Source organism: Peromyscus maniculatus, chromosome 15, assembly GCF_049852395.1.
Source record: "Peromyscus maniculatus bairdii isolate BWxNUB_F1_BW_parent chromosome 15, HU_Pman_BW_mat_3.1, whole genome shotgun sequence".
NCBI classification, from domain to species: domain Eukaryota; kingdom Metazoa; phylum Chordata; class Mammalia; order Rodentia; family Cricetidae; genus Peromyscus; species Peromyscus maniculatus.
In genome coordinates this window covers 50,381,064-50,399,571 of record NC_134866.1, presented here as the reverse complement: position 1 = coordinate 50,399,571, position 18,508 = coordinate 50,381,064, and the positions used below count along the sequence as shown (strand labels likewise).

At 39.5% G+C, this 18,508-nt stretch overlaps 2 protein-coding genes across 11 annotated transcripts in view; one reads left to right on the top strand and one right to left on the bottom strand.

The window, feature by feature from the left end:
• The window catches only part of LOC102924138 (trifunctional nucleotide phosphoesterase protein YfkN-like), a 43,418-nt gene extending 41,247 nt beyond the window's left edge, over positions 1-2,171 (top strand). For both annotated transcript variants that reach the window (XM_006982696.4, XM_076551943.1), the window contains 2 exons: positions 176-362; positions 1,621-2,171. In XM_006982696.4, coding sequence (XP_006982758.2) covers positions 176-362; positions 1,621-1,805 — 372 coding nt within the window. In that variant the 3' untranslated portion in view covers positions 1,806-2,171. The remainder of the gene's footprint in view (positions 1-175; positions 363-1,620) is intronic.
• A 4,794-nt stretch (positions 2,172-6,965) lies between these two features.
• The window catches only part of Rnf180 (ring finger protein 180), a 171,523-nt gene continuing 159,980 nt past the window's right edge, over positions 6,966-18,508 (bottom strand). For all 9 annotated transcript variants that reach the window (XM_042261583.2, XM_076551948.1, XM_076551949.1 and 6 more), the window contains one exon: positions 6,966-7,956. In XM_042261583.2, coding sequence (XP_042117517.1) covers positions 7,757-7,956 — 200 coding nt within the window. In that variant the 3' untranslated portion in view covers positions 6,966-7,756. The remainder of the gene's footprint in view (positions 7,957-18,508) is intronic.

Here is an 18,508-nt window from a genome sequence, read left to right as displayed (position 1 = left end):
CATTCTAGATCTATGGAGGAGGACAATAATTTAAAGTATAATAATTTAGATTTAGAAAATAATGTCTTTTTGCACATATAAAGGAATTACTTTAAATACAGGAGTAAATTTAAAATATATTTAATGTATCCATTATTTTTGGCTTGAAAAACGGAATTACATTTTGGCATTTCAGGGCAAAGATGGCTACAGTATGTTTAAAAGTTGCCCTCGAATGTTTGACACCGAAACCGCACAGGTGCTGTCTACAGTCGTCATGAATCACTTTGAATCAATCAAAATTTTGCAAGGAAGGAAGAAGTGTGTTTCAGGCCATCGAATGAGTTTGATTATGACAACGGACAAATCCCCGTCACTGACAGGTGACAGTATGGTTTTTGTTTCATGTGCTTCCTTTGGACTAACTTTGTCTTTGACTCTGCTCTCTAGGTGGGCATTCTGGTGTCGGAGGAAGTGTGAAGAAACTAGACTGAGCTTTATTTTGCAAGTGAAAGGCAGGCACAAGGGACTACAGCCACAAGGAGTGCAGAGGCGTCCAAAGCTAAGGAGAACAGAGGTGTTCTAGGAAATCATGTCCTTTTGAGCTTTTCTGCTTCACAATCTTCAACTGCTTCTACGATATTTATCTTCTAGTCTAGATGGAAAATTATAACCTGTCAAATTAGCTTACTTCTGTCCAATTAAACATTTTGTCTTTTCCTACCTGATAAACACTGGGCCTTGGCATATAGATCCCATTTATTGATTGAGTTTAGAAGCTTAATTCTTTTTATAACATTACTTTAACCACAATCCAAGGCCAAATGTGATCAAATTATAATTAGGTTTATAATTGGCTGATTCTTTGATAAATAATTATATTCCTAAATATATCCAAATTTTGATAGCTATAATTACACCTTTTGGAAGAAATTGAATTATCTTTTTTTAACCAAGAAAGTAGAGTTTTTAATGCACTGACTATACTTTTTGTCTAATTTTTTTCAAAAGTTAAAGTGGAAAACAAGACGACAGCTATCACATATGATCACGACTCAGTGGGCTGTATTTACACACACACACACACACACGCACACACACAGCAATAATTAAAAGGCATCATGAATTTGAGAGGGAATGGAAGGAATTGCAAGGGGGAAAGAGAAGAGTAGAAATGATGTAATTATGTAAATTTTATTTGTATAAAATCCTGAAAACATTAAAATATATAATCAAATTCTCTTGAGGTAATATGTAGTAATAGTTTAAAGGTTCTAAAAAATTGTCACATAAAATTGTATTGTGCTGTTATCGTGTGATGTTTCTATATGTGCATACATTGTACTATGTTCAAATCAAGGTAAGTATATCTATTTCTTTTAACATTGTTTGTTTAAGTATACAATACCTTAAAACCAAAATGAATTGATGCATTTTTGATTATCTATAAATTTCATAGTATTTTCAATGGAGTTTTACTCGTGGTTGAATAGTTGATTGTGAAGATGAAGAAATTCTGGTTAACATTTCATCATCAATTATAAATTTCAACTCATGTATCCTAATAAAGCTTTAGTTATGATCTTAGAATATTTGTTTTGGAGACCATCTATAGTTTAACTGGTTCTGTTGCATTTCTAGCCTTTGAGGAAGAAGCTGATGAACCATCAGGAGTAATTGCAGTGCCTGGCATAGAAGGAAGAATCTGTCATATTTCTCCAGACATGAAAGAACATTTGCACCAACTTAGAACTGCGAGGAAGCAAGGTCTAAGGACTTTCCCCACCATTAGTGATAATGCATCTGAAAATTCCGATTCTGACTAAATGTAATATTGTCAGTATGTTTTGTTAGTGCGCTAATGAGTTGGACCACTTTTAGCAGTGTTGAGCATAGTTACAGAATCTTGGTTATTTGTATCATTCTAGAATTGATGTTAATTCTAAGGATATTGTTCTAAATGTTCTTTTCATTTAATTTTTACCAAGTCATGTAACTTTTGACTCTTCATTGTCTTGTGCTAGAAACATTAGCAAACATTTGTGATTTAAGTATAGACAGTATGCTGTTTATTGTTAAATGAAATCCATGCTCACCTTTTCATAGTATTTATTTGTATATCAATTTTTCTCTTAATATTGCTTATTTTTTCTGTCCAAATGAAATATATATGCACATATTTCCTCTCATTATTGGTTTAATTATAATTCTTTCAACCTTGTTGGAACTCCATGATACAGCACATGAATCTATTTTCTTGTGAGGAGTCCTGAGCTTTCATGTTAGTGACTGGGAAGCATGGGCTTTATGGAGTATAGTTGCTATTATCATTTTTACTAAGTATGGTAGCTTTTCTTACCACAGTGAAACAAGGGTATTAGTACTCTAGTATTTACCAATAAACTGTGTTAAAAATTAGTTAAAACCAGACTGGACCAAATTCACAGTTGGTTTGTTATTGGTTAACTGGTGATAATTCCCAAATTTACTTTTCCTTTGGCAGTTTTAAAAATTATGTTTGTAAGGAAAAAGTTCCAACCCTTAAGTCTTCTGTCGTTTCCTCACTTAAGAGCTGCACACAATGCAACTAGGACAAAAATCACTTCCGGTTTTGGAAGACCATGTGTGCCTTCCTTTAATTTGTGGGAAACAAAAGGCATGTCCTGTTAGTGTTTCTTTCAGTGAACAGTGGTGAGCACAGGAGCTGTGCTCACTAACCTGGCTAAGGTAAGTGGACGTTTATCTAACAGAAGGAACTGGAACTCAGTGGTGTGGCTTTCATCTCATCTGCTTTACTATAACTGTCTTCAGAAGTGGATTTGCAGACATAATGCTGTTTTCTGAGTTATCATGGATGATAGAAGACAAAAGTAGAAAACTTTGCTTCCAATACAATGTATTAAATTATTTGCCTCATTTCGGTGATATAATACCCTGACAAAATTGGCTTAGGAAGGAAGGGTTTATTTGGGCTGATGGTTCCAGGGAACAGTTCATCATAGCAAAGGAGACGTGGGACAGGAGTTTGAGGTGGTTGTTGGTCACATTACTGCCACAGTCAGGAGGGAGGGAGGGAGGGAGGGAGGGAGGGAGGGAGGGAGGGAGGGAGAGAGAGAGAGAGAGAGAGAGAGAGAGAGAGAGAGAGAGAGAGAGAGAGAGAGAGATATGCTGTTTTGACCTTTTTCTCCTTTTTATTTTGTTTTGGAACTCCAGCCCATGGAATCATGCCACCTACATTTAGGGCAGATCTTCCCACTTCAGTAATCTAATATAGAAAATCCCTCATAGATAAGTCAAGAGATTTGCTTCTGTTGTGGTTTTAAATCCCATGTAATTGACAATGAAGATTAATTAATCATCACAGGTCATTTCAGTTTCACTTAAACAATAAGATACCAAGAAAATTTCTGAAATTGAACCTACTACTATTATCTATGAAATGGATTATCTATGGAGTATTAAACCACCTCCTAAGTACTTCCTTTATGATTAGATTAGTACATATCTCAACCTTCATCTGAGAAACTTCTTTTTGCAGTAGATAGTGCTTAATACTGAAACCTTCAAATGGTCAATTGTTGTGGAATATTATTTTAATGTGTTACATTCATTAATGATCTGGAATATTTGTTTATTGATGCAAAGATGTATTGCATTATTTTATGTTGCATTTGTTTAACTCTGTGAAGCTGTGTTACTTTGCTTGCCTAAAACACCTGATTGGTCTAATAAAGAGCTGAACGGCCAATAGCTGGTCAGGAGAAAGGATAGGTGGGGCTGCCAAGCAGGGAGAATAAATAGGAGGAGAAACCTGGGAAGAGAAGATTGAGTATTGAGAAGAGGAAAAGAGGACATAAGGGGCCAACTGCCCAGCTACACAGCAAACCACGTAGTAAGAAGTAAAGAAAGATATATAGAATAGAGAAAGATAAAAGCCCAGAGACAAAAGGTAGATAGAACAATTTAAGTTAATAAAAGTTGGCTAGAAACAAGCCAAGCTAAGGCCGGGCATTTATAAGTAATATTAAGTCTCTCTGTGTATTTATTTGTGTATGTATTTGGGCCCCCCCAAAAGAGCCAAAGAGGAAAAAAAAAACTATAGTTGATGTTCAGAGAGTAAGAGACCGCAGAGTGCTTAGTCCAAAGTGGGACATCTGTATCATACCCCTTCCTGTCGAGGCTCGGGCATCATCATAGAAGAGATGGTTGAAAGACTGGAAGGGACAGAGGTAGTGCATGTGTTCAGTGAAATGGTATTTTCCTGACAGGATGGGTCAGTTGCACATGTGAACTCACAGAGGCCATGACTGCACCAGTCCCATACTGAACTATTAAAACGCAATGTTGGCATTCTTACCCTAACTGAGGAAGTGCCGGCAATTAATGGCTTCTGGAAGAGAAGACTCAGTTTTCTTCAATGCAGGCCCCAAGAAGCTAGACACCATGCAGTACATGATGGCCCTACATTCATGCACATATAGGTGACACTAAATGGACTTGGTGTACTTAAAAAAAAATAAACACATGAAACTGGGATGGAAAAGCATTGAAGGGATGGAGGAAGAACTGGAAGAGGGGAGTGGGGATTAGAGTTGAACAAAATGCATTATATGTGTATAAGAAATTCCCAAAAGTTAAATTATTCAATTATAAGTATTTAGAAGTGTTGCTCAGTTCAAGTGTTTTTATGAATATCTAAACATGTTTAAAATTAATTTTGCACTATTAAGTTCTATAGAAACAAATTATTGTTAGTGATAGATCATAAAATTTAACTTTCAAAATAATATTACTGGGGACAAATACTGTATTTCATTAGATTTAGGATTTTTCCTCCCTTTGGTTCTTTATTGGAAAATGATTTTTTTTTGCAATTATATAAATGATGCTGAAGAGGCACACAATGACTTTTTGTGTTACTTTAAACTCATGGAGCTGAGCTGTTACGAGTACTTGCTGATCTTCCCAAGGACTGGAGTTTGATTCCCAGGACTGTGTCTTCCCAGCAGACACTGCCTCTGACTTCAGCTCCGTGGAATCCAATGCCCTCTTCTCCTTCCTCAGGCACACACATGCATGTGAGACAGACAGACACACATATACAAGCGCATACACACACTCCTACATATTAGAATATACTTTAAAGTTAATTCATGAATTTAAATATTACCTAGTTTCTGGTTACTGTGTGCTAGAATGCAGAAGGAAAATCATTTTATTACTGGATATGGAGTCACCTGGCCAAAGGTGTGGGATATAAGCTAGGCTTTAAGTGGGGCTGCTGGGGATGAAAAGGGAGCAAACACTGACCAAAGGGGAGCCTGGCGGCTCTCCCTCTAGACAAAGGGAAAGGCAGAAGTTGGGTGATTTCTGGGATGGATTAAGTGCCCATCATCTTGCCTGAAAGACTTCAGGGGCTCTGTCTTCTGTAGATGCTAAAATGCTTGAGCTGGGATAGAATGAAACACATGCCATGCTTTTATTTTTGTTTGTGTTCTCGTTCTCTCTCTCTCTCTCTCTCTCTCTCTCTCTCTCTCTCTCTCTCTCTCTCTCTCTCTCTCTCTCTCTCTCTCTCTCTGTCTCTCTCTCTCTGTCTCTCTCTCTCTCTCTCTCTTTCTCGACAGGGTTTCTCTGTGTAGCCTCGGCTGTCCTGGAACTCACTCTGTAGTCCAGGCTGGCCTTGAATTCACAAAGATCTGCCTGCCTCTGCTTCTGGAGTGCTGGGATTAAAGATGTGCACCACCACTGCCAGGCACAGGCCATGCTTTTAAAAGACAAACTAAAGACCCGGGAACATGTTTACATTCTGTCCTCTTGTGGCCCTTACCTGTCTCAATGTCTGGGCATCACAGATTTTGTTGGCTTCCTAGAAAGTGGTAGCTCTCAGAAAAAGTCCACTTAGTATTTTGTAGCTTTTAGCTCCAGTAGTATAAAATGTATATTTTGAAATAGAATTAGAGCTTTATAATTGCTTTCTAAATTTCACTGCTTTAGTGGTCTGATGGGTATATAGATGTTTGTTTTTAGGTTACAGGTACAGACAAATAACTAATATGTGCCAAAGATGAAATGAAGAATGTTTTCCATGAAATACATATCTACATTATTGTTTCTTGTTTCCTTAATTTACATATGATAAAAAACTTCTAAAGCAATTTAGGGACAAGTCAAGATATATTTTCTATGGCATATAAGCCAGGAATTGCCTGGAAAATGGCTGTAATTGGTTTCAAGGTTCTTTAAATATTGTCCTTGTTTAAGTTCTAATTGTTTGATCTGTACATGTATTGCGGGAGGACTAATGTTTTCCCTTTATTCACATCATTTTTATCCAGAACATAAGTTAATGGCTATAAATATTAATTTATAAACACAAATAGATATCTCTTTGTAAACTGCATTTAATTTTTTGTTTTCTGGATTTGATGAGTCTGATATATATGATTATATTTTTCACAGCTATAACTGTGAAAACAATAAGAATAGTATTAGAAAACATATTACCACCTCCATATCTCTTTGAAAATCACATAAATTCAACCTAATGTTTGTATTTGATATAGTCAGCAATTATGCTAAATATTAACTATTTACAGTCTAGATTGGTCCAGTATATCTGTTTTGAATGCTTGTAGATTAGAATGCTTGTGATAAGTCATACATTTTTTAAAACAGGTTATAACATGATAGGCCAAAAGATTAGATTAGTAGTTCATTACCAAAACTGGTTCTAGCTCTCACAAAACTTCCTAGTAAATACATAAGCTTATGTCTCTTTTTGTTTAGGTTTCTTTCACCTTTGAATCAGACTACCTTCTCCATTTCCTGCTCACATTGTAATGATTCAGATATTTTCTTCTTTTAAAGTGGAAAAACTAAACTATAAAAATTATTGTAATATAATTAAACACCAATCTTTATATCAATCCATAATCCTATTTTAGCAACTCTTTATTCCACATATTAAGTCAAATAACAACAGTAAAAAATGTAAAAGCCACTTTTTATTGCACATTGACAATCTTCTATTTAAATGAATCACCAGATTAATTACAGTTTGGACATGCATTGGTCATTTAGGTCACTAAAAGTCAGATTTGTCATTTCTCGAGTGATTCATTCTGAAATTGGAAAGTGTTAATATGGCTCTCTAACATAGCTATTGGATGTTAGTCTGACTGCATGTGATATCTTGTTCTTATCACAGTTAAAAATGTTGCACCAAAGCTATGAAGTCTGTACAAAAAGGATAGTCAGAGTTTTTGGTACTAGAAGGAGACAGAAGTAGAGATATTCAGAAATCAAAATGCAATATACCCTGCTTGATTAGTTCCCAGAGAATATGATTTGTCTTTAATGCACATCATTTGCCTAAGAATACATAGTGCTTGACTGAACATCTTAGTAATAATGATGCTATCCATTCAGATTATTCATTTCATATTTTTACTACTTTTAAATGGAGGTAAAACCTCAGTCTTTACAATCATAATAAGTATAAAAATGACATTGTAAAATTAGAACCCCAAGTCCTAAAGTAAAATCCATGGAATTAATAGTGCACTGTTCCTAATGGCTGGTAGATCTGCTCTCGAATAAAGTTTAGGTTGTTACATGAAAGACATGAATAAATAAATCCATTATTCTCAGAATTTCTATAAACACTAACAATTTTTATAATGCAACATTATAAAAACTAAAAAGCACACTCTCAAAATGTTTAAGTCATTGTTGTTCATATTTATGATAGTTCAATTATAGTGGAGTATGACGATTCCTAAAACGGAAAGAAAAAATAGCAAAGAAAGCAGAAAACAATGAATCCGATGACCCAGTTCACTGAATAAATGTAGATGATCACCATATCCATGTCAAACCACCATCCACGGCTGTCGTCCTCGAAGTGGAGGTAGTCCATCCTGTGTGCACCGTGTGGGAACTGCCTCCGTGTCACGGGAGCCGCGTGCCTGTGGAATCCTAGAAGATACAGGGGTCAGTTACTTTCCAGCCCTCTGAAGTCAGACAGACGATTATAACGGAAGCTGTATTATTATCACAGTGCCTTGAGCAAAGCTGACCTTGGCTCCACTGAGTGGTGTACGGTCGTGTCTAAGAGTTGCCTTTTCAATGATGAGCCATGTTGAGAAGTTCCAGTTTGGGATATAAAGGGAAGGGCAGCAGGTAAAGCTGGCTCGGTGACTTGAACCACATTATTGATGACTTCATTGGCATCATCTGACATGACTTCGGAAGACTCTTTTCACCTACACATTTTCCTAAGTTTAAATCCTAGTCATCACAACTGCAGCTAGAAGGACTCTGTGACCTTGGAACATCCACTGACCTTTTTATCTTTCACCTTGACAATTTTATTCAGTGCAGTTAATCGAGCAACATTCCACAAGAATGTATTTCTTGTTTTAGTCCTGAGTGAGTTGGACAGACATAATAGTAGTACTACAAAGAATATTACCTTTAATTTTCATGTTCTTCAAAGCCTGGGCCTACTTAGGGGACTGGCTGGTGGAGAAAAGCAAATCTCGGAAGCATAATCCCTTGTTATGTTTCTGAGGAATACTGCATTTTATAAAATTCTGGGTATACTTACTACCTGAGTGTCTGGAGCCTGAGTATAACTTGATCAACAGAAATGTGTTTTGTTGGTTGGCCAACGTGACGGCTAACTTTGGTTGGCAACCTGACACACCTGGGAAGAGGGACCCTCCATTGAGAACTGCCTACATCAATTGGTCTGTGGCCATCACTGGGAGGTATTTTCTTAATTGATAAAACTGATGTAGTAAGGTCCAACCCACGGTGGGTGGCATCACTTCTAGGCGGGTCCATCTAAGCTTTATAAGAAGGTAGCTGAGCAAGCCAGAGGGAGCAAGCCAGCAAATAGCATTCATCCATGATCTCTGCTTCAGTTCTAGCCTTCAGGTTCCTATTGGAGTTCCTGTCTGGGCTTCCCTCAGTGAGAGACTGTAATCTTAAGTCAATACAGCTTTTCCCTATCCATGTTGCTTTTGGTTACAGTGTTTACCACAGCAACAGAGATGCAAACTCAAACAGCCAATATGTAATATTTAAGGCTCATAAAAAACATTTTAAAAGATCTCTATATAGCCTCATTATTAACTTTATTTTTGCTTCTCTACTGCAAACTTTATTTATTTATTTTTTGCTTATTAGTGTGAGATGGCAGTAAAATATAGTATTTATTTGAACAGGAAAAAAAAAATGCTGGCACTCGCTAGTAGTGACTGGCGATAAAGGTCAGACAAGGCTCCAGCTCAAAGCAAATTCTGCTTCATCATCTGTAGCAACTGAGTGATGTGAAGTGGCCTGCTCCAGATTTGGCTGCCAATCCAGACAGCAAGGGTGAATTCACCTGGCTCTTGGCGTGGCTATTTAAAGCCCAACCTCTTCAGTAGCTTGCTGTTTGTGTTATATTTATTTGTATTAAGCAGGCTGAAAACACGAAGGGCGGGTTAAAAGGAAAATAGGGTGTGTTTCAGAGTAAGATGCAGAGCTATGTCTCAGGTAGGCTTTAGATAATTTGAAATTGTCTTTATCCAACCTCCTATCATTACATTTGATATTTTGATTATTAACTTTTGTAGATTACAAGGAGCTTAATTAGGATGATTTGTCAGGGTTTTGTTTTGTTTTGTTGTTGTTCATTTGCATTGCTAGTATTCCAACAGGCTTTTTAAAAATAGGACTCTGCTTTAAGTCCCTGTTTGCTACATGTTTAGCTGATATAATCTGATTAACTAGGCATTTGTCACATACCGTGTGCAGGTATTGGTTAAGTCCTTATTAAATATTAGTAACCTATTTTTTTCTCTACCAGCAACTCCTAGCTGATGGGAGAGGGAGAATCAATCTTCTTCCTCTTTTTTTTTGGGGGGGGGAGTTCAAGACAGGGTTTCTCTGTGTAGTTTTGGTGTCTGTCCTGGCTCTTGCTCTATAGACCAGGCTGGCCTTGAACTCACAGAGATCTGCCTGGCTCTGCCTCCCGAGTTCTGGGATCAAAGGCGTGCGCCACCACTGCCCGGCATCAATCTTCTTTAAGTGTAGTGATTTAGTCGGTCAGTCATGCTCCAGGAGGAGGCCCCATCCCCAGAATTATTTGGGCAAATGAATTGGAATTTACAGACTTCAAAAGAAAACAAACAACAACAACAACAACAAAAACAAGTGGTTGAGTGATTAGGGATGTGGGGGTGGGTCTATGAGGAGTTGGAGGTGACTATAATCAAACAACATTGTATGAAGTTCTCAAAGAATAAAATTTTCTAAACTTTTAAAAAATTTATTCTTTGTGTCTTTTATATCATGCATCCCAGCCCCACCCATCTCCAGTCCACTTGAATCTGCCTTCTGCCTCTGTACCCCACCCCCAGATAAAACAAAATAAAATTAAAAAGGAAAAGAAAAAGGAAGGGGAAATCTCTTCATGGAAGCTGCAGTGTGACACAGTGAATCATGCAGTGAACCCTTTATCCATACATCTTTTCATGCAGGTGTTAATCTCAAAGAATCATTGGTTTTGTTGCTCCTGGTCTCTGCTACACTATTGTCACTAGGCTCTCACTGGGACTTTCCCTGGACATCCCATTGCTGCCCTGTGTCATGAAGATCCTGTAGCCCTGGGTCCACAGGACAGCCCCCTCCTACCTGTGCTCCAACAGATCACAGGTGGGGTGGGCCAACACTTAACTCTGGTTCTGGGCCTAGGTAGTTGCAAGGTTGGTCAGCCTGCCAGCTCTCCCTGGTCTTCACCACCAGGGTGAGTTCTCTTGCACTACCCTGGCTAGTTCACCCCTTGCAGCGATGAGCAAGGTGTGGGGTCAATTCTTGTGCCTTCACATCCTCAGGGTCGGTTCTCCCACACCTACACCTTTAGGGGCAGTTCTACTGTGTTGCCCAGTCAAGGTGTAGGGGCCACTCTCCTGAGTTCTGCAGCTGATGAGGGGCAGGGACAGCTCTCCTGCTCTTTTGACCTCAGGGCCAGCTTTCCCACCCGAGGCTGGTGGCGGGGAGACTCTCTTTCCCACCCATGCTGCCGTGTGACAGATAATGGGGACAGCTCTCCCACCTACCTCAGGCATGGGGGGGTGGGGGCAATCTCTCCCCTGCAAATGCTACATGACAGAAGAGTGAAGGGGACAGCTCTCCCATGCTCACAACTTTGGGGCCTGCTCACCCACACCTCCGCCAATAGGGTTGGCTCTACTGTGCTCCCTGGCAAGGTGCAGGGCCTGTTCTCCCAAGTCTTGCAGCTGGTGGGAGGCAGGGGCAGCTCTCCTGCTCTTATGCCCACAGGGCCATTTCTCCCATCTGCCTCAGGTGTTAATGGGGGTGGGGAGAGGGCATCTTTCCCCTGCCCATGCCTCCATATGGCAGATGAAGGATGGGCCAGGTCTCCCACACTCACATTCTCAGCTCACCTGTGCCCTTGTCAACAGGGTCAGCTCCACTGTGCTGCCCGACAAGGCGCAGGGCCTGCTTTCCCAAATGTTGACGCTGGTAAAGGGATCACCTCCCTCACCAGCTGGAAGTGGTAAGGCAAGGGGGCCCTCTTCCCCTCACCCCCCCACCACAGTACAGACAAGGGAGGCGGTACCAGGCATGCCCTTCTTGAACTCTCAGGGCTGACCTACCCAAGTCGCTGTCTACTGGGTCAACTACTATGCTACCCAGAAGAGACACAGGGCCTCTTCTCCCAAGTGCTGCAGCTAGTGAGGGGTTGTTGGGTCAGGTCTCCTATGTGCTGCAGGTGTCCAGGAGTGAGGGTTTTGAGGGTCTCCTTCTCTCATCCATGCTATCACATGGGAGATGAGAGGGGTGTGACCCGCTCTCCCACCCTCACACCCCCAGCGCCAGCTCGCCTATGCCCCTGTGAACAGGATCAGTGAGGTGTAGGGCTATCTCTCCTGAGTGCTTCAGCTGGTGAGGGGCGGGACCAGTTCTCCCTAGTGTTGCAGCCAGTGAGGGGCAGGATCAACTCCGCACAGCCCTATCTTCTTAGCCTTTGGTGATATCAAGGACATTAGACATCAACACCGACTATGGCTGCATCAGGGCCACTGACCTAGGCATGGGTCTTGGCAGCAGCCCAGGCCCAGATATCACCATGTCACTGAGTGGCGATCAAGTCACCCACCCCAGCCCTCTGCTCACCACTTTCACCTCTTTAGATAGGCCTCTGTCCATAGTAAATGAACCATTCTGTCTGTTTCTCTCTCCCATAACACACCTTCCCCCACCTCACTATAACTGTGCCCAATCTGCCCATGTTTTCTCCTTGAAGCCCAGGTAGGCCTGAGAGGGGGTCTCCTTGTCCTGCTCAGTCTGTCATGGCACTGGGCAGGAACATGCTTCTTCCTAAAATATTATTTTTAAATGTATTTTTTTCTTTTCTTCAGATAAGCACAAATATGTTATCTTTCTTCATTCTGATGAGTTGGACTACTGTGAACTCAGCCTGTGGGCCTTCTCAATGTGAAGGCATCAGATAGGAGAGCCTCAATCTCAGCAGCTGCTTTCAAAACTGAAGTCATTACAGTCTTGGAGAAAGAGGACACGGGGAACATTTTTCTTCCACACTTAAATATTATCCAAATGCATCAAGAGAAACAATCTCAAAGTAGTTTACACACCTTAAAAATCTTCTTCACCCATGCAGGCTAGAGTTGATGGAACACTGCTGTTAGAAATTACTGTTAGTATTAAAAACATGGTTTTTCCTGGTTCAAAAGAATGATGTATAGGCTGGGATTACTCAGATTCCATGTAGATGGGTCAAAAGTAAAATCCATGGGTCCGGTAACTAATAGTATTAATATGCATTGCATTAGGGATATTCATGCCAGAAATAAGAGAGTTGATACAGAATAAGAGAACAAGAAATGATGCACTGTGAGTAGCGGTCCATGTTCTAGACTCCTAGAAAGCCTCGATCCACTCTTGGGCTGTAATAATGTATCCCACCCTGTCAGTATCACTATATAGTTGTGTACCTACGTCCTGTACTGGTGAAAGGTAACAAAGGGAGGCAGTGAGGGAGATACAGTTCATGATACCGGAGTGAAGGAAACAATTTTTTTATGTGTGAGGTAGATAATTATCATTGGCTGGCTTTTTTCACTTTCTCTGAATGCTTTTTAGGCAAGAGGGGAGTGAACAGGGATTTACAGAAAGCTTTGGGATTTCTAATGATATAAAATGCATAGGATAAAGGCAGTTTCTAAATTGAAGTTGGCCTAAAGACCACTTCACAAATAGTTATTTGGTAGGAATAAGTAAACCATGACATTGTATTAGAAAACACCAGAATACAAACTTCAGTGTTTACTGCAGACTCCACTGGAAGATGATGGCCATGCAAATACAAATTCTATGTCTAGTGTGAGGATGAAATAAATCAGCACATACAAAGCATAGGGCTGGCCTACAGAGAGCATCCAGTAAAAGTTAAATTCGCATGATTTTATTAGCGGAGAAACTTGTGTTGCCTTTCATATATCATTTTTTTTTCTGAATTAATCAGCAAGCTCACTATTCTTAGCTCAAATGGCTTCTACTTTCCTTCAGCCTCATTGATTTTTTTTAAGTCAGTTGCTGACCTTAAATAGATTGTCAGAACATCACACGGTAAAACTAATTTATTTTATCTTATGGAGAATATATGAACTATAATTTAGTAAAGATCTAAAGATACTTTGACATGGTGCCTGCCATAAAGAAATACAGTCTAGAACACTGTCAATTTCTTAAAAATTATCATCCTCATAGGAGACAGGTTTTATTTATTTTGCATTAATTTAATCAGTAAATTAAATTAATTTAAATTTAACTTAATCTTAGTTTCTTTTTAGCAAGATGAATTAAACAGTAAGGCTGATGAGTTCATCTGATGAGGTTTGGTTTCTGAGGGCCACTAAACCACGGTAATAGCTACAAGTCCTTTCTGATCCCCAGGAGCCATGCTTTGTCCCCATAGAAACTACATCATCTGGGAGTCAGTGTATCTAAGAGCATGATGATGGCAACATTTTACTATCTGCAACCCTGTTGTTCTAGAAATAGATCTGGATTGGTGTCAGTGGAGTGAGAATATCCTGAACCTGGAGTTCACTTTTATAAACAACACAAATTTGTTCACTAATTTGTGAGACACATGGATGAGAATTACTTGGTCCTAATGCATGGTTTGCACTAGGATCCAATATGTGTAGTGTGTTTCAACCACGCTGTATTAAAGTGTAAACACAATGGAAACATGTACTCCATGCATTCTGGAGGGCTTTAGCCGTCTATTCTAGCCAGGGAGGATGAGACACTGTATTAGAGTGAAAACTATACTCTTCAAAGAACCTCAAATTCTGCATTTTACACCAATATTCTGCATACTCTATCAACTCAGAATAACTTCTCTATGTCTATTAGGATGTCTACATAGTACCCCGCTCCCCCTCCCTGACTCTCACTCTGCTAGATTTGTCTAATGTGGAATAATTTTGAAAGCATTTAATGTCTGTATATATTGCAAATGGGTTTCACTGTGGCATTTTCATACACTGTGTTTTCATCAAATCTTCCTCCTTCACTCTCCCCCCACAAGCTTTGGGCCCCCTTCAGTGGTTCCCTTCCTTCTGCCCACAGCCCGCTCTGTTTGCATGTTACTCATATTCTATTACCCTCCTCTTCACTTCTCTCAGTTAAGACTTCTTTGAATGTTGACCATATTCTTTCATGTGTATGTATGAGTGCATGTCTGCGTGTGTGTGGGCACACATGTGCGGGTAGGCAAGTGAGTGACTGTGGAAGACTAAGGTTGCTGTTTAATATTTTCCCTGATGGCTCTCCTCTTCATTGGCTGAGTGAGTCAAGGTCTCTCCCTGAGCAGAGCAGGATACTTTTTTTGGGGGGGGGGGCTGCTATTCTGTTTGCACCAAGGACCCCGTCTCCTCCTCCCACGCACTGTGTATACAGTTGGTGCTGGGGACCAGAACTCTGATCCTTACACTTGTGTGGCAAGCGCTTTATCCACTAAGGCATCTCCCCAGCCTTAAGATCTTTTTCTCCTCTCATGGTCCTTTTTCTTGTTTCATTACTCACATCCCCCCATATATAAAAATCAAAACACAGGAGAATCATATGAAAAAAAAAAAAACATGGTATTTTGTCTTTCTGTGCCTGGGTTATTTTACTTACCAAGGCAATAGATCCCCCATTTTTAAAAATCACATCTTCCTACACAGTATAAATCTCACATGAATGTACTGACTTGTTTACAGGATCACATTGTTACTATTTCATATGACATTTTCTTCACGTTAAAGAGGGGGCAGGCCCGCTGGTTCTGCTTTACTCTGTCTTTGCCTGATTAGTGTATCATGTCTTCATTGATGTTTGCTGTTCGGTGAGATTTCTCCATCCATCTTTGTATGTCAACGAATTTTGAAAGCAGTGGTATTGTCTGCATTCTGGACTATCTCTTCAATGATGTTTGTATAGTAAACAGTTGTGGAAGATAAAGTGTTCCCACTGCAGCAGAGAGCTGGCTTGCACAGTTTGGGAACATAGTACACTTAGTGCTTTTAATCAAAGATAGTTTCATAAGCTCAGTGCTGTCCCATGTATCTCACCTCATGATATGTATAGACAATATCTGCTCCCATGTGAGATATCCTATGGGCAAGCGGCTCAGACAGCCATCACAAAGGCTGCCACTCTGGTTACCACTGTCACCATTCCAGAAATCTTGTATACTTCACGTTTACCCATGAGGCTAAATAACTTGTTAACTTGCAAATGGGTGAAATCTCTAAGGCTTAACAGTTCTGGCCACTGGAAAACGTGTAATATTTTTGCAGCTTCAGGAACAGTTTGCATAAAATTAGAATCCTTAAAGTTTAATAAATGGATTCCATAAAACTACTTGAGTCTGCAGTCTGCCCAGGTACAAATTAATGTCTTAATTTACTCTTTGAGAATTTCACACAACGTATTTTGATCGCATTCTCCCCCGCCCCCCGAACTCTTCCTAGGTTCTCCCCCACTGGACTACCCACTCAACTAATATTATTTCTCTCAACAAAATGGAGTCCGATTTGTGTTGGCCAACCCCTCCTGAGCACGAGGCCTGTGCTGCAGTGTGGCTGATGTCCCCAGTGTCACTGCATTGAAGACGGATGTTCTCTCTCCTAGCAGCTGTCGATTGCAGGTAACTTCTTGTGTTGGCCTGAGATGTCACACTTCTCTTCTTCTGTCCTGAGGCTTTAGAAACCATTTAATACCAGGTGACTTAACATCATGGTTTCTATCTAGTCGAGTCATATTTGTAATAATATTATTCTATATATATATATATGATTCAAATGAACTTAACTAAAATTCTCACGGCTATGCTACATCTTGGATCCTTCATGAATATTCCAGTCTTGTTCTGAGTTCGGGATTTGTTTGTACTTCCCTGCCACTGGAAGCCAGGCACCACTATGATACTTGACTTCTAAAATTACTTCAGTGAACAAATGTGTGCTTCTAGGTGGATTTTTTTTTATCAGTTTGAGATGCTGCAGGGATCTTTTCTTACATTACAGCAGCCAGTAAGTAATGTGCCAGGCAGAGGTTACTCTGTTGGGTCCATATGATCAGGCTGATGTGGAGCAGATAGGTTTGCAGTCTAGGGACAGGTGTTTTAGAGTTAATATGAATTTTAATAAAAAATAATGAACTAACCTATCAAAGTATTCAAGGGACAGGTGAATAAAGATGAAACTAGAATCTGACTAGTTTTATCTTGTGAGACAATCTCTTAATGAAATTAACTGCAGTGAAATCAAGGAGCAAGAAAGACGTTTAAAAATGTTCCCAAGTTGCTATTAGATTTAGAAGGAGTGTAAAAACTATTAGAATTCCAGAAGCCAAAGTGACTGTTTCTTCTAAAACTCTATTTTGTAAAAAGAATTTTAACCTGTGAATGATGACTTTCATATCTTACATAACAGGGCTGTGACCTTTTCCCATAGAAAATATGGTTCAATTTCATCTATTCCATCATGGGTTGTAGAAAGCTCTGCTATGTGAAGCTCATTTCAAGGCATTTCTGCAGTCTCAGCGGCCTGCAGAGAGTCAGTGACTTTCTGTACAGTGTGTTTGCTGTGTGAATGGGTGGGTGCCTGCCCATGAGCACAGATCTCAGAGAACAGGGAAGCAATTAGCACACCCCTGGAACATGTCCCAAATCAAGTCTTTCAAATGTATGTTCAGCAGAGATGGAATCTTACCATGAATAGACATTTTGTAGTTCTCACGAAAAATACTCTTTATAGAGCTCTCAAATTAGCATCCAGAAGGAGACACGCCCTCTTTTTCATATGTGAAGGGTCAGGCGAAAGGACAAAGTGCTGTGATTTCCCTGTTTTGCATTCTTCACATTATGTAAGAAGTTTCGTGTGTGGAAAGTTGACTGATATAAGTAGGTCTGAGTGGAGGTGGAGTGTGATATTTATAGTCACAAATAGGTATAGACTTGCCTGGCTAATACACTTGAAAAGTTAGTGCAGATGGATTTTAAATGCCATCTTCATCGTCAGTGTCTTTAGTCTTTAGGTCCCCAGAGTTAAATGTATTAACCCTGCAAAAGTTGGCATTTTATATTCGAGAAGTTAAATGTGATGACTTATCACTCTAGAAGAGCTAAAATATTTTCGACACTATCAGTTACCAGGTTGAATTATGCATTAAAAATGTTTTGGATCTATAACCAAGTAGGAAGTACTGTCCTAAAATAAAAGAAAATACAGGCTTGTCATTAACCATTTTAACAGTTCAGTTAATGATATTTGATGCACAAGGCTGTGTAACCATTACCACAGTATTCCACCATCCACATAACTCTGAAACAAAAATAGAGCCAATAAGCAGTAGTAGCTCTTTCTCCCCTTTCCCAGACTCTGTTAATCTCTAATCTACATTCCATTGCTATAACTTTGCCTATTTCTGGCATAACAGTGGGATCATAAGATATTTGTGCCTTAATTATCTTGGTGTGTCCACATGATGGTGGGTGCTGCCATGGATTTTATTTCTTTTTATCTGTTCTATGAGCATGCTATTTTTTGTTTACCCATTTAAGTGCAGATGGATACTTGGTTTGTTCCTATGATTTGGCTATCGGGGAAAATGGAATAATAAACACTGGCATTCAGCTATCCTCTGTTAGCTCTCTTGTTTTGAATCCTTTTGGTTGTATATACCCAGTATATACAGAAGTAGAACGGTAGAGTCATATGGTAATCCTATATTAAGTCTTCTGAGGATCCTCCAAACTGTTTTCATGGTGGGCTGCATCGTTTTATATTTTGCAAGCAAATTACAAGAATTTCAATTCTTCCTTGCCAAGGTTTCCTATTTTCTGTTATTGAAGTTGCCATCCTAGTATGCCCAAATCATCTTGTAATGTTAAATTTCATAATAATGAATTATTTTGAGAAGCTTTAAATGTCTTAGT